Genomic DNA, 17,126 nt, shown 5'->3' on the forward strand with positions numbered 1-17,126 from the left:
AAATGAAGCTGAATATATATATATATATATATATATATATATATATATATATATATATAGGATACTGTTTATGACGTACGCCGCTGTGATGCTGTTATCCGCTCAATAGAGTTGGCGTGTCAATTATTTCGCTCTATTTTTTATGGCACATCGTTTGCTTTGAAATTGATGATGTTTAAGACAGTTTTGTTGCTGACTGTTTTAGTCAAAACAATGTTGTAATTATATTTAAAAAAACTAAAGAAAAATTTCGTTGTAAAATTTCGCATTTTGTTAAGATGCTATTGTTCCTTGACCTCTGTATGATATTTTCTCGGGAAAAATTGTTCTTGGTTTGGTTTGCTCAAAGATTTTTATGCATTATTAAACGTGCAATTACGGTGCCCTCGGCAAATTTTCAGTATTCATTCTAAAACGATAAGATCAATTCTATCAGTGACCATCTTCCACTTTTTGTTTGCTTTCTTTAGCTTCTGTAACTTGTTTACGCACCTTGGTTATGCTCATTGTCTGATTACCGTCACCTCAAATACTAATTTTTTATGGAATTCTCTTGATCTTTGATAAACAAAACAACCAGTTTCGCATGAGTTTTCTAAAGTGAACAAAATTTGAGATGAAATCTCAGAAACAGCGATCACTGAGGTGATTGTTGAATGCTCTACAGGATGGCGTTCAAAATTGAGAGAAATAGCGACATATTTTGAGCCTGAAAAATATCATCTAATTAACAAATCATCGAAATTAAACATCAGTTTTTACAAAGCTATGTAATTATGTGCAAAGTAGGTTCTCTTAGACTCTGTTCAAACGGACCAAGGACTTGTGTCGAATTTTTACCCGGAAAAAGATGTAAGAATAGTGGTTTAATAGGGTGAATATAAGCAGATTCACCTCAAACCTCTTACATCATTTTGGGTGGTAAAGGGGGCCATTCGATGTAAGAGTGGTTGGTAATGAGGGCTAATATTCGGGTGGTAAAATGTTGCAGGATTAGGGGGTAGTTTTGGGCGGTAAAAGATGAAAGAGTCGTGGTTTATGAGGAGTAAATCGATGCAAAGTAGGGGTTAATGGCGGGTAAAATAACGCAAGAGTAGGGTATAATGGGGGGTAAAGTGGGGTAAAACTATGTAGGAGTAGGTGGTAAGGGAGCGTAAAACGATAAACGAGTGGGGAGAAATGGGGTACAACAATGTAAGGGTAGGAGGGTGATGCAGGGTAAAACGATGTAAGGTTAAGATGGCAATGGCAGGTGATACGACGCAATAGTAGAGGGTTGATGAATTGTTACCCCTCAAAACCCCATACTCTTACACAGCTTTACCCCCCCCCCCCATTACCCCCTGCTCTTACATAGTTTTATCCCCTATCCCTTTCTCTTACATCGTTTTGAGCCCATTACCCCTACTCTGGCATCGATTACCCCCTGGCGGCCCCACTCTTACATCGTGTTACCTCCATAGTTGCAGAATGACAGCCTTGAACCAACAACCTCTGTCCACTGAGGCAGTTCGCTTTAGCCCTCGGACCACCGATGCTTGCCCATTACATGTATATGAAAAAACATATGACACCCCCCCCACTTTTACATCACTGTACCCCTCTAAAATAACCCCCCTAATCTTATATCTTTTTTGTAGGCTATTTTTTGTGGGTTCAAACTTATATTTAGACGCTTAATCCCCATGACGGCTTTATCTTTTATCCTCATTACCCCTAAATTAAATCTAAAAATTCCCGCCTTACTCTGAATTACTCCCCTATCTTGCGTCGATGTAAGATTAGTGGGGTAATGAAAAGTAAGGGGGAATTGTTAGCTTATACTCTACGAATTTACCATACAAAAAGATGTAAGATTAGAATAGTGATTTTAGTGGGATAAAAAGATGTCTACCAAAAAGATGTAAAGCTATGTAAATGTAGGGGGTAAGGGGGTAAAACGATGAAAGAGTTGGGGGCAAAACAATTAAAAATTATATTACAAACCCTTATCTTACATCGTCTTACACCCTAAAATTACCCACTGCTCTTGCATCGTTTTTTTGGGGGGATATTTGGTGTTAGAATCTAACAATACGCTCTTACCCGCAATTATCCCCCCTAATCTTAATCGTTTAACCCCCTCCCCCCTAAAAATCGTACATCTTTTCGGGGGGTTTTTTTGGGGATAAAATTTAAAAATCCCCCCATTACGACCCTAATCTTTCATCGTTTGACCCCCCTAAAATTACCCCCCTAATCTTACATCTTTTGGGGTTAATTTTTTTTGAGGGGGTGATAAAAAAGGGGGTAAAATCTAAAAAGTCCCCCCATTACCCACCGTTAGCCCCATCCCCCTACATCGTTTTTCCCCCGATAGACAATTACACCCCTACTCCTGCATCAGCTGGGGGGGGGGGGGTAATCAGGGGTAATTTCGACACGGGAAAGCACTCTTAATTAGTTTTAGATCGAATCAAGTTGCATTTAGTGCACTGCTCGTGATACATCTAATGCAGGTTCAATTTGCTCGGTATCAGATCCCGTTAATTTAGTCGACAATGATGTCTTTAGGAAGGTTGCTTGTAACTATGTTAACCACGCCAAAGCTAATTTTGCCTGGGAAAATCATGGAAAATCTTAATCTGTTGTAGCATTTTTAACATTGTTTGTATATATTTTGTTGATGTGATCCGCAAAATGAAATCAAGGTATATTCTACAACTTTGTATTTTACACAATTCGGTTAATTTACGGTTCAGGTGTATTGAGAGAACATTTCTGATTGAGAATTTTTTTACACTGTCAGTGTGTGTTGTTTGATGAGATCAAATTGTTACTAATATCATCCAAACTATTCTTCATCTTCGTTTTCTTCGAGGAAGACTCGATTCTGATGGTCATAGTACATTCGTCTGTAGTTTCCTGAGGCTACAAGGTAAGTGTTGCTGAACAGTGCTCCCACAGTGAAGCAGCATAGAACTATCAAGAATGTGTGATAGAATCCAAACATAGGGTAAAGCACGCCTCCGAAGCCAAGAGAGCCAATGATTCTTCCAACTGAAAACTGAGTTAAACTATAGCATTGAATGATTTCACCTCAATCTCCTGCATTTTCAACACCCGAGTCGAAAAGTTCTTGGGCGATTATATGCGAAACTTTCTGAAGGTGACAAATTTTCTAAAATTTGGGTAAAAATTATTGGCATTGTAAAGCGATACGAAAAAGGATACGAAAAAGCTTGAAAAAATCCAGCATAACTTTCCCAACCTTAAATATGATTAGACTATCTTTTTCTGACACACTTTCCATGTTACTCTTGATATAGGAAAAGTGCTGGGAAAAGAAAAGCAGATGGCAGAATAAAACATACTGAGGTCGAAGCAGAATTTTGCAATTGTTCCGGATTTGCATGGTACTCGTTGTCGCTGATGAGTTATTTCATCCGTAGGTACGGCCACTTTCGTTTAAAAAAATAAACTAGAACTGATTAAAGAAACTACATTAATTAGAACAAAATTTGTTCTCCTAACACCATCATATCTTCGCACTTTGTTTTCTCCGCAATCCCCACGCCTTTTTTTCATGATTTTAGGCGTGCTGGTAATGAGTTTTATTCATAAAAAAATTAAGAAATAGTATGGAAATCAAGTCCAGTTTGTATGATTTTCTCTCACAAATCCAATTCTTAGCAAACCAAAGTGTTGTACCCATAGAATTAAAGTCCATCTCATGCAAAATAGTTTCAAAGTTTCATTTGAGGATCAGCTTGACATGCATGAACCTTTTTTTAATTATTTTCTTAATTTTCAATAAGATCAAAAATTTTCCAATGCCCAGTGTATTGATTCATACCTCTTTGAAATTATAGTCTAATTCAAGTAACTGTTTATCACTGCTTTTTTACCTTGTAAAAGTGGGAAGTAGAAACAAGAAAACATCTGACAATTAAAGAAATAAGTCAATATATGCGCAATTTATCTTCCTCAAAGTCTTGTAGTAAGAACATTTTACTGGAATATTTGGTTTATAGTTCTATCAAAAACTGCTACAAATTCTATTACTAAATTGCCAAAATTTCGACACGTGCACATCGTTTCAGCCGGCAGCTGGAATCTGCCGACCTCGATTCAAAAGAAAAGAAAACACGTGCATGTCGCTTCAGCGGGCAGCTACCATCAGTTGACATCGATTCGACTCAAAAAGTCGCTGAAAACGTTATTTGCAGAGTAATTTTGGATAATTAGCAGACTGCATTTTTCGATGTGATTAAGTTCAAATTTGATTTTTTTGATGTGAACTTTGTTATCTGACTTACCATGCCATAGATTTACCATGCCATAGACTATAATCAGAGAATTGTTCACACTATGAATTTTGTATGTTTGTATTTTCTATTTGAATACTATGAAGTCTAAAATAGGAGATGATCAGATAACTGGTCAGAGAAGAATTGCAGAATCGGTAATTCTTGATTCAGCACTGCGATGCTCTGAAAATCTTGTTTGGGCTTTAAGATCTTACACGATAAAAATTCATGAGAACACAAATACTGATAAGATGTGACAAACTCTTAAAACACAAAAGAAACAAAGTAAAGCATTTTAACCAATTAAAAGAGTAATCGAAATGTGGAATGAGAATTGCAACATTGTAATTAAAAGTTAGAGAGGGATTTTAAGCTGTCAAACACGAACAGTTTTATTGTCAAGTTTTGATCTTTATAGTCTTAACTTGAAAGATCTTAGCTTGAGCGTCTATTAAGACTATAAAAAAAGTGGTTTGAACTTTTTTTGCAGAAAAGATTTCTTTCAAAGCAATGTACTGGTCTTAGAAGCTCCAATAGAGTGCCTTTAGATATTTAGATAAATTCCAATAATTACGTTTATAAGGTTTCATGAGACAATAATAATCCAAAAATGTTAGTTTTTATATCAAAAGAGCTGAAAGAGAGGTTATCCGACCTTGGGCGGGGTGGGGGGGGGGGGGGGGGGGGTGGGGGGGGGGGGGAGGTGGTCAACCACCTCAGAACTTGCAACCTACCGGCCATGAGGAAGTTGATCCAAATTCCGATCACGAGTTTCAAATTTTCCAATCCTTTGGAATATCCACTACTGAGTGCCAACTCCTGTAACACAGTAAGGCTACAAAATGATAACTTTCGGTCAAACTTATGAAATATCATTCTAGTTCTCTGTTTTAGGTTTTAGTTTATAGATGAATAAAAATAGAGGAAATGGAAACAATTCCATGCCATTTTTTTTACCTCTTGCATAAATTGGTTTTTATAGTTGTAAATATAAAGATTGGTGTTGCTTTTATCTTTCCCTCTGATATACTTGAGAACGGGTTCATGGCCTAATAGTGTTCTCTCTCTAGTTTCTGGCGTTTATTTTGTAAATGAGAGTTGTAAATTGTCAGACAGAATATGTTTTTTGACATGTTATAATAAGCATAGATTACCTGTAGAACGAGGTATATGGGCACATAGGTTCCAGACATTGCAAAGCCATTTATGGCCAGTACCATGGCAATGTACCACTTCTGTTCCAGAGCAGAGACGAGAGAGGGTAGAAAGTAGAGGAAACTGTTCCCCACTAACAAGTTAGAGTACCAGAAGAAGATGTAAGCTGCACCTCCTGTTTATAACAATTAATATAATTCATTTTAGAACTGATATCAGCTACTTGATTTATCGAACATTTCATAATAGTTCCTTATATTTGTTCTAGTAATCTACTTTTCTGCAAAAAAGTTTTGTCCATTCGGTAATGCGAACAAATTTTAGTTCTTTAATGATCAGATTTAAATCACACTTTAACTAGTGGCTCGTGTGTGAAATATGGACTCGTACCTATTATTCATAGTAATTCAGTACTGAATCAGAATGTTTTTCAGAAACTATTCAGTACTGATTAAGAGTCTGTTCATGTCACATTTTGCTCTGATATTCTCCTGATTCAGACTATAACTCCGCACTTGAACCCCTTTTATATTTTCTGATCATCAACCCTCACATTAAACTCAGAATTGCTTTAACACATTTGAGAAATGGCTGGGAAAGAAAGGGAGGGGTTTCCATATTGTTTATAAATGTAAGCAGTTTTATAATGCAGACCATAACGGCAATCAATCGATAGGGAGGGGCGGCCTGCGATTTTTTCACTACCGCATGAGCAAATTGTGAAAACAGCAAAGGCAAAAGAATGAATTAATGAGAATATTTTATGGTATTATGTTTCAATTCTACTTTTGTTATTTATTTAATTTGTTATTTTTTTTAAATTCTATTTCTTCTTTATATTTAGTGTATTTTAGGGTTCCTTTCTCAAATGCTGACAAATCTTTTAGTGATAGGAAATCATACTTACCTTTATCAGTTATATAGCCTGTGAATTGTGTGCAAATTGCGTACATAGCTCCAAGAGACAAGAAATACAACCCAGCAGTGTCACCATCGACCCCAAAATGATCCAGCAAGTACGGCGACAGGGAAACATCAAGGAGTCCAAACGGAACCCCAAACAGTGGGAAAATTAAACTGACAGCCCAGATTCCAGGAAAAGAGAGGAACTCTATGAATGCCTGAAAGGTTGTGGCGCTAGCCTGCTGTTCTTGAGTTGTGATTTCAATTTGTGTTGAGGTGTCAGCGGGTCCTGAGGTGTCGTTTGTGACTCCCAGCATTGGAACGTCGGCAGAGTCTTTGCTTTCATCAGCAGAGTCGTAGATTAGTCTAAAAAGTCTTAACTGGTTGAAGTGCAGACTTTTTCACTGAAATTGAATAACTGACAACAACAAAACAGTTCATGATTCTTATTTAAAGCAGTAGCAATATCATGAATTTCCTATGAAACCCCTCTCTTCAATTAAGTTTATAATTAATTGTGTTTAACGCAGAAATTTGAGTTGCGAGAAAAAAATTATAAAGTAGCCAATTAGACGATTAAGAGTTAAAAGCGTAAACTTGCCACTAGTTTCAAACAAATAGCACAATGTCATCAAATGAACCAATTCTCAACTTTGTGTATACTTTTTCCTCGTAAACAAAATTCCCATTAATCCAATCATAAAATGTGAACGCCTTACTTTTTAAAGCCCTATCTGCATTGCATCCCACTCCTGCCCCATTTTACTCCTTCAGGACACTCAATTGAAAGCAAAAAGGATGAAAATTTTGCGCTGCATGCTTTTTTGTTTGGAAAAAATCCGCCCAATGCAGCTACACTTACTTGTTTATGGACTAAAATTTGACCGGAGACGTTTTGTTTGTCTACTTTTTCTACTCATTTCTCGACTTGGGTGTTTCATAATGATTATATAAACGGGCATTTATCGCACTTGCCTATTGTCGTGAAAATCGTCCTCGTCGTCCATTCTGTTTCTGGTCTCAACAACTGGTTCAGGAAGGAGAAATATCACGAAGATCACCAGCACCATCTCAATCCCTCCAGAAGTAAGGAAAGGATATTCGTACCCACCCAGGGAGTAAACCTGTGAACCCATTTCAAATTAATTCAACTGGAGCGATGGTGTTTTGAAGCTGCAAAAACCTAAAAGCCGAAAAGGTATCAAATTGTCAGAAATCTGCAGAATGTGCCTGAACTATCATGAAAAAGTTTGACCGATATGCTTAAAAAGTTATGATTTTGATGAGCAGAGAAATGAAAACAAATTGATAATTTGACTAAACAAAAGTACGCAGAGGCTGGTGACAAAGTAAAGTAATAAAAAAATGCACCATAAGGAAAAATGATGCTTTGGGGAGTAACAAATGCTATATTCAGGTATTTTCATCGAGTGGCTAAGTCTTGAAATTCAAAACGAAATCAGTGGCTAGAACTTTTGCGCAATATGACCCAACGGCATGTGTTCTAGATGCGATTCGAAATCTTATTTCTGCTCGTTCTTCTATTACTATTTCTCACAGCCATCATCAGTTCATGAGATCTTACGTTTTTTATGACTCCTAGTTTTATGAACAGCAAAGAAAAAATTTTGTAACATTGTCCCTTCTTATTGGGTGACAAGTTCTCGGTTGCCCACCATAAACCTATCTTGGCACCCATATCAAAGCCATATATGAAGTTTATGATACTTGGGAACTATATAGCTTAACATAAACAAATCAACTTTGCTCAAAAAACTCAAAATAAACATGCATTGCACTTTAAGTCAAGAAAAACTCGTCAGGGCACTTAAAAACAATTTAAGTTCTCCATAGTATCTTGGAAACCATATCCCAAACCATACTACTCTTGCACGGTCTTGACTACATGTGACTACACTAAGCCTTCGAAAGAGCCATTTCAGTTAGTTGAATTTTAAATTTCTTGGCATTCATATCCAAGACCAGGAATGTCTATAGTCTTGCTCACGGTTGCCAAGAAATCCATGACTTGTGGGAATTTTTTTAAAAAATTTATAAACAAAGAAACATTAACTAGCGAGCCGAAAAAAATGGCATAAGAGTAAGCGCTCAAACAAACCATTAAACAAAAACAGACAGTTTGTTTTTATCACCAGACTTTTTGCTTTGAATAAAAAATACTTTTGCAAAAAAAATTTTTTGTCATATTTTCTCGAGTACTGCATCAAATTGAAGTACATAAGCGCATTTCATGCTCTTGAAATAAATTTTGCCGTTCTGACTATAGTTATTGTTGAACTATCCCAAACAGAACATTTTTCATTTAAAATTTTAAAAAGCTATTTGAAAGATTTTCCTAAAATTTTGATATTAAGTAATTTGGTTCTTTTGTTCATCAATATCCCGTTTGTTTTCTGCTGTATCGTAGACAAAAAATCGAACTGGTGCCAAGTTGCACTTAGTTTTCTCAATATGCGGGAAAGTAAAGTACTGCAAAAACAATATTTTGGCGTTAAAAAGATGCGTTTTATTAATTTTGGATTCCTAGATACCAATGGTCAAGAGCAAAAAAGAACCTTGTAGCAAATGGTTTTTGGTTATAGTTACCAAGAAATTTCAACCGGGTTAAGAAATAATATCTCCTGCTATTGAAAAATTAGTTGCAGAGAAAAAACTGATAACGATTTTGATTATAAGAGTCAGGCATCTGGTGGTGTTATTCTGATGGAAAAAAGGTTGGGCAAGCGGACAATTGGCCATTGGATGGGAAGTTCTCTTGTTACGTAGGGCTGTAGTTTTTTCAACTCTTTTTGTATTGGAGCACAGAAAAGAACTTAGAAAATATCTTAGAGCTTAGAAACTTAACTTATGTTGATAAACTCAGAAAGAAAACAAACTTACCAGATTTATAACGTCAACTGCAGCTCACAATTTAGAAAATGAAGGTAAATCGGTTTAGATCTGTATGTTTGTCAAATATTGATATTTATCTACTAATATTGAATAGGAAATGCAACTTTGCGAACCATCTCAAGTGAACTAAATTTTTGCATGTAATAATGAAATGACGCCCACTCATACGCCCCAAAATCGCCTGATTTTTGATACTTTAACCTTTTAACAAATGTACACTGTAAATGTTATATTTATTTTTCCGACTATATATACCACTGATTTTTGCTAAATTCTTCACAATTTTCTTCTCTTTTGAAACTCCTATAATTAATTCTTATTCTCTCAAATATCTTTTGAGCTTTAACAGCTTTAATCTCTAACGTGCCAAAACTCGTCCCGCCTCATCGGGGTTGTTGCGCTACAGTGTTTGTAATCCTGCTAACAGGTTATAGGCCCAGCCATCAGACCGTTGATACGCTAATAGAGTTTTGGTTGAGATTGAAGTGTCAGTGTTGGCAGTTTTAGCTCTTCTAGATTGACGAGAGTTTTAAGATAAAAAAATTTGAGATTTCCCTCGTAAATAAAAACTAAATCAGAAATTGTGAAAGAAAAGTTGAAGTTTAAACTTCATTATGGAACCTCAAACAATAGTTTGAAGTGGATGACGTTTAGCGGGTTGGCTGAGGACTACCCAACATGGAGCACTCGTTTCTCTGCCTTTGCACAAACCAAGGATCTCTTCGAAACGCTCACAGACACAGTTGAGCTACCTGACAGGCCAGCACCACTGAGGGAAGATGCCAGTGATGCGCAAACGCGAGAACACGAGGCACAGACTCAAGCTAGAGCTACAGCTGTACAGGAAGATGAGAGCCGCAAAAATCAGATCTGGTGCTACCTGGCGATGACTCTAGACGCCAGCAGCCTCATGCTTATCCGCCATGACTGTGTGAACAGCGAGGGTCTTGGAGATGGCCAGAAAGCGTGGCAACTTCTCCAGCAACGCTTCAGAAGTGACGAGACTACCACAGTGATAAGTCTGATGAGGCAGTTGGCCAGACTACAACTTCGAGAGGACGAAGCCATCCACCAGTACTTCATCAGAGCGCAAGAACTGGTCATCCGATTGCATCATGCTGGTGAGGAGCTTTCTGAGACGCTGTTTAATGCAATGGTATTGAACGGACTTCCACAACGATATGAGCATTTTGTGGTGCAGGAGAGCTTCAATCCTGCAGAGAACTTTGTGGAACTGAGGAAGCGTCTCACCAACTTTGAGGAGAGCCGCAGACAGAGAGATGATGTGGAGGAGGATCAGCACGTTGCCATGTCAGCAAAGAATGCTTCTCATCAAATTGGTATACACTCTTCATTCAAATCACATCCTAGGAAGACTTTTCCTAAGCCTAGTAGTTCCAAAGGCCCTAGATTGTTTTGTATGTAACAAACCCGGACATTTAGCAGCTAGTTGTTACAAAAAAGACAACGCTGTATGTAGTATATGCAAGGCTAAAGGCCACCTAGCAAGTGCATGTAAACATCAACAAAAAAAGTCCTCATAAAGGCTTAGCATCTAGTTTAAGCGCTGAGAGCTCATTTGAAGTTTCAAAAACTGATTTAGTAGTAAATTCAGGCAGTACTGATCACATGATGATAGATAAAACTTGGTTTAAAAATTACCAAAAACTATAAACCACAGTTAATAATCCAGATGGAGGGAAAACAAAAGTTGAAGGAATAGGAGATGTAGATGTGGAAGCACGAGACACTAAAGGTGTGCTACATAAGTTGACTTTTTAAAAAGTTCTGCATGTACCAGAGTACAAAACAAACTTACTTTCGGTTTCAAGTTTAGTTCAAAAAGAACACGAATTATTTCATACAAAAGCTAAGTCAGTTCTAAAACTCAGAAGCAAAGAAAGCTTCAGACTGATAAGAAGAGGCAAATTGTTCTTCTTATCATACAGAAAAGAAAAAAAGCACCACTTTTCAAACTTAAGTGGGGGCACGTGTCAAGCAAAACTTTGGCACAAAAGACTAGGACATTTTAACTTTAGAGATGTAGCAAATACAACAGACGAAGCTTCCCAAGCTTCAGATTTTTGTGAAACTTGTGCTTTGGGAAAAATTTCGAAAAAACCTGTTCCAAAATGGAGCGATAACAAAGCAACTCAAAAACTAGAAAGAGTTTACTCAGACGTTTTTGGACCAGTGAGTCCATCAAGTATAGGTGGCAACAGATATGAAATTAGTTTCATAGATGAATTCAGTGGCTACGCAGTAGTAAAATTTATGAAATACAAAACGCAAGCATTGCAAACTTTCAAAGAGTATGTTGCACAATATGGCCGACCAAAAATTTTGAGAACTGATAATGGAACAGAATACAAAAACAAAGCCTTTAAAAAATTTTGCATACGCAAAGAAATAGCTCGTGAATTCACAGTTCCTGAAACACCCGAGCAAAATGGTGTTGCAGAACGTTTTAATAGAACAGTAGTAGAGGCTGCAAGATGCCTTCTAATAGATTCAAAAATGCCAAAAAGCTATTGGGTTCGAGCTGTAGATACAGCATGTTATGCTAGAAACTTAGTTGTCAAAGACAAAAATACAAAATCAGCCTTTGAAAAATTTTTCGGCAGAAAACCGAGAAGCGACCATCTAAAAGTATTTGGTTGTGTAGCCTATTCAAAAAATCGTGATGCCAGTAAGAAATCAAAGTTTGATCCAAGAGCAACAAAGTGCCTGTTCATTGGTTACTCTGATAACACAACAGCTTATTTGTTGCAAAACATAAAAACTAGGCAAATTTTCACTTCTAGAAACGTTAGGTTCAATGAAAACAATATACCAGGTTTTCATAATGAAACCGAAGATATAGAAGACAGCTTTCTATATCTAGACTTAGACGAAGTAAGAGAAGAACTTCATGATACAAGCAACTCAAGTGAGTTAAGTTCAGAGGTTGAATTAACTGAAACAGAGAGCGTTCAAGAAAGTGAAAACGATACAGAAACTGAAGTTGATCAAGAAATTAAAGAAGAAAAACCAAGTCCTAGCGACAAACCAAAATCCAAAATTAATGTACAGTTTAGATCTGTATGTTTGTCAAATATTGATATTTATCTACTAATATTGAATAGGAAATGCAACTTTGCGAACCATCTCAAGTGAACAAAATTTTTGCATGTAATAATGAAATGACGCCCACTCATACGCCCCAAAATCGCCTGATTTTTGATACTTTAACCTTTTAACAAATGTACACTGTAAATGTTATATTTATTTTTCCGACTATATATACCACTGATTTTTGCTAAATTCTTCACAATTTTCTTCTCTTTTGAATCTCCTATAATTAATTCTTATTCTCTCAAATATCTTTTGAGCTTTAACAGCTTTAATCTCTAACGTGCCAAAACTCGTCCCGCCTCATCGGGGTTGTTGCGCTACAGTGTTCGTAATCCTGCTAACATTTTGCGCTAGCTAGAAAAAGTCAGCATACACTCTAAGGGCTAATGGAAAAACTCCAATGTCACACTTTTGAAGTGTTTCTTGTTTTTCTGTCATGAGAGTCGTTTAGGCAAAACCTCTAATTTTTGCTGCATCTGATATAAAACTTGACGACTTGATTGCATGGCAGAAGCGATAGTTATATCGAAAGCTGCTGCTTGGACTACTCCTCAACTCGTTAAAAAATGTCACCCGGTCTTGAAAATTTTTCGGGCAACAAACTTAGATTAACTGATTATAAAAGATGCAATTGTTCGAAGGAGGCACACAACACAGCAACAAAAGTACATTTTTCTAACCTTGCGAAGTAAACTTTCATTATACTGAATGGTAATGAAAGTGATGGCGAATGTCGTGAAAGTGGTGAAGACAGATTCAAAAACATTGAAGGGGTGAAATTTAAGATACTTGACGGTGGCTCATTTTAATTTGAAGCAGAGTATAAGAGATTATCCAAATAAACTGTGAACTAAGCGTATAAATGACTCTGTCGGTTGAGGTCAGCGGTACGAATGTTTTTTTACCAGTTAAATACTACAAAATAAACCAGAGAAGAAACGCCAAATCTGTTATCTGAACATTTAGTTTTACAAATACGGTAGGATTACTTACAGCACTACCAATAGGTGGTCCGATTGCAATGCCGAAACCAGCACCAGACTCAACCAGAGATGTGATTCTGCCTGCGTAGGCGGGGGCGAGTGACGTCAGAAGGGGAATCCCAGTTGACCAGATCATGCCTGCTCCAATGCCCATCAAGATACGGCACAAGAAACACATAGAAGCGAACCAAATACCACCTGCAAACGATCATCGGATTTTGTTGAATATGGACGTTTTCCGATTTTTTCCGCTACCTACAGCCCCCCCCCCCCCACCTCAGCAGGGAATCACGTGTATAGATACATAGTAAATCAAAAAGTAGAAATATGACATTTTCAGTTGCGATAAAAATATCCAGGTTTACTTGATAATGGTTGGAGAACAATCATCTCCTCATTATTTACCCCTTAGCTCGGTCAGAAATCTGTTATGTTTGCTTACCTGGACCAGCACCCAGAACACCAAACCCCATATTAGCCAGAGCTCCGATAATTGCACCCCATACGAAGAAGAATTTGTTCAGCTCTGGTCTAGCCACCAAAGGTAAACATAGGGTAAAAATAAGGGTTGAGAAATCAAAACAACTGCTAATTGCTCCAACAAGGAATTTGGATAGATCCTTGTTCAACTCGGCTTCATTTGGGAAAAATGGCGCTAGTTGGGAATAATTAATTCCCTCTGCTATGAAAAGGAATAAAGAAAAGGCTATAGCTATTGTAGTTTTAACTCCAATTTGATAACACATATTGATTGCAACCTGAATTTAAACTTACGAAAAATCAGTCGAGGGTTTAAGATAAAAATTTAGAGGGTGATTTCTTTCAAAATATCAAAAGTTTGTCACGTTTTCGGGAACAAATTGTTACAGCAAATTAGATAGTTGATATTTGAGTTTTTAAAATTGATAAACAGTTACTGCTGAGTTAGCTGTGGTGTAAAAATTGATTTTTATCCAAGTGTTATTCATGAATATACTGTCTGGCAAATAGCTCTCAAAGACTTTTTGAAAATTTTTATTCACGCATATTTTTTTAGCTAAAAGTGAACAAAATGTAATCAGTTTCTGCACGTTTGAGTTATGCAGTAAGAATTACTCTATTGTAATTTTGTCCCTGTGTTAGATTTAATCAAAACTTCAAAATGAGGTATGAACTTTGCTAATGGTTGGTTATACGCGTCGAATTACTGTACACATTAGTTACTGTAGTAATAAACAAAAACGGTGTGATAGAAATTTAGAACTTGGACGCCGAATTTAAAAGGGGGAACCAAAAGAAATCAATCTTGAGAATTAATTGCGAGACGGGAGCTGATAAAAGACAAACTACGGCTATTATTTATAGCGCATACTTATCTAAATTTACAGAAGGTAAAACAGATTAGCTAAAACTAACTGAAATTGACTGGAGTAAAATTGAGGACTTAATACTCTCTTTATTCTCCTGGTCACGAGAACGCATTATGCGCATTGAAAATGATCATTTTAAATCAAGTTCACTAACCTTAGTTTTGTTTTTGTTTGAGCAGTTTTATACGAGCAGTAGGAAATTGCTTTTAATTTGTGGTTAATTAATTCTTAGAAAAAAGTAGTACCCTAGTCGAGAAATCGTCGGTTTTTTAAACATAAGAAGAAATAGTCGGTATCGTCGTTTTTATTTAGCCAAATACGACGAACGTTCCTACAGTTTTTTAGTCGGCATCATCGTTTTTGTTCGGTATTTAACATCAGAAAGATTCGGTATCGCCGTTTTTAAACATAAGACAGTTTTGGTATCACCTTTTTTTAAATGTAAGAGAGATTCGGCCTCGTCGTTTTTAAACGTAAGAGAGGGATCTGGTATTGTTGAGAGAAATGCCTTCAAACTTTCTGGGTTTTAACCGAAGAATAGTCCAGCAGACCGAAAAAAATCGGCTTGTTCGATTCCAAACTTAAGAAGTACGTATGAAATTTCCTGAAATCGGAACGCTATCATATTGACTACAAAATAAACAGAAAAATCAAAATCTTCTATGATAAAACCGACATTTTTTACGTGTAAAACCGAACATACCGACGATCTCGTACGTTTGAATACCGAACATACCGAATCTTCTAAAACCGAAGATATCGAATCTCTCTTGCGTCCAAAAACAACGACATCAAATATCTTTTAGGTTTGAAATCGACAATGCAGAACAAACTGAAAGTATTGACAGTTTCTTACGTTTGAAACCGAACATACTAAAGATTTCGTACAAATTTTTTGTCGTTTTTGTTCAGTCTTTTCAACTAGGGTAGGTGCTCGAGCAAATTTGAAATTAAAGTTGATTTTGAATTGGTCCTTACTTAAAATGCACATCCTAGAACTTCATCAGTTGGGTTCCTTTTTTGTTAAATAAAAGTCAACTAAAAGTTATAGTTAATTTTCTTGATCTTTCTTTGATGCCATTATATTCTTTCCTTAATTTTTACGTCGTTTCTTGGGTATTGGATTGTCAAATATTTTTGGTCATATTTTCGTTCCTGTAAAATTTCTCTCAATCTCCCACGTTTTTTAAACATGTTTGTGATGTACATCTAACTCATGCAGTAACTTCATCTTTACACGGGTGGAGGGGTGCGGTTTTCGTATAAAAGCTTAAATTTTTTCTACAAAGTATGTTATCTTGTATGAGCTTCTGCAAGTATGGTGGTTAAATCGTCAGACTCTCTCAATTTCGGCATGGTCAAGTTTTGCTCCGATTCGTTCAAGCAAGAGAACATTTTTCATTTTAAAACAAATGTAGAGCAGAAGCAGTTGCACTTCAAGCAATCTTTTTTTAAAAAAATTAAGATAAATTTGAAGTTGTGAACCAACACTTTTCATTTCCTTTATATAAGGTAACTCTGCCGAATGATTCTTATCGGCATCAGATCAAATTCATATTCTCTATTTCACCAGCTATTCATATTGAGACCTAAGTGTTTAGTTATATTTACAACTGTAATCTCAATTACTTATCAATTTTGCTTATATACCTGGTGAAATGCTGTTGTATTTTAGAACATCAATTCAATTCTCCATTATTATTCTTCAGGCCAAGAAGAACTTTCATCTTGTCAAGACTTGCTATTTTAGTCAGAAATTTATGTGAAATTGGTCAAGATAGACACTTATGAGGTGATGGGATATCTCGTATAATTTCCGTGTACAGTGAATGGGTGAATGTAAACTTATACAAAAAGTGTAAGACACTTGGTTCACGTGTGTTAACTTGTAAGTCGGATGATTAAGTTGCAAGAACTAGTATGTTCTACGTTAAATTTAATAAATTTTAGGTTTTTGCAGAAAAACATGCAAGACGTTGATTCTCATTAAAAGATGTTGTGAGAATTTTGTTATGTTTGAAGTTTTTCATCTTGTCTCGTCTCGACTATGGTTTTGAACAAATACACAAACCATATCTGAAAAGTTCACATGAGATGATAAAAAATGATAAATTTTAAAGAAAAAAAATCAATTTGTCAAAAAAAAAACAAATTTAAATCAGCCAATATACAATACTGGAACGTTGCAGAGCACAAAGTTCTTTCTACAAAAAATCCTCGAATGGATTGAAACACGATTAGCCTTACCCCTACCCTGGTAACTTTTCTTTTTCGAAGTCGATGCTTGGTTTAGGTGTTCCTTGCTTGTCCATAAATTGACTAAAAGAGCAATTTTGGTCAATACAGTGTCTGAGCTGAACAATTTTGAGCCCAGCTACATATGAGGCACTCGTTTGCTTCAACACAAGATCTTTTCATGT

The 17,126-nt window shown here is 36.3% G+C and overlaps 1 protein-coding gene across 2 annotated transcripts; it reads right to left on the bottom strand.

The window, feature by feature from the left end:
• Nucleotides 1–2,623: 2,623 nt before the first annotated feature.
• Nucleotides 2,624–14,469, bottom strand: LOC142337245 (MFS-type transporter SLC18B1-like). 2 transcript variants are annotated; one of them, XM_075386395.1, is made up of 7 exons: nt 13,800–14,469; nt 13,368–13,555; nt 7,323–7,471; nt 6,352–6,713; nt 5,444–5,619; nt 5,024–5,108; nt 2,624–3,039 (listed from the first exon to the last, which is right to left on the bottom strand). In XM_075386395.1, exons 1-7 carry the CDS (start codon nt 14,101–14,103, stop codon nt 2,834–2,836), a joined length of 1,470 nt encoding a protein of 489 aa, XP_075242510.1. In that variant the 5' UTR covers nt 14,104–14,469; the 3' UTR covers nt 2,624–2,833. The 2 variants fall into 2 exon arrangements, with proteins under 2 accessions (XP_075242510.1, XP_075242511.1); XM_075386396.1 differs by having other exon boundaries at nt 2,624–3,046.
• Between the last annotated feature and the right edge of the window lie 2,657 nt (nt 14,470–17,126).

This window comes from Convolutriloba macropyga, chromosome 3 (assembly GCF_964194025.1).
Source record: "Convolutriloba macropyga chromosome 3, txConMacr16.3, whole genome shotgun sequence".
In the NCBI taxonomy this organism is placed as follows: domain Eukaryota; kingdom Metazoa; phylum Xenacoelomorpha; order Acoela; family Convolutidae; genus Convolutriloba; species Convolutriloba macropyga.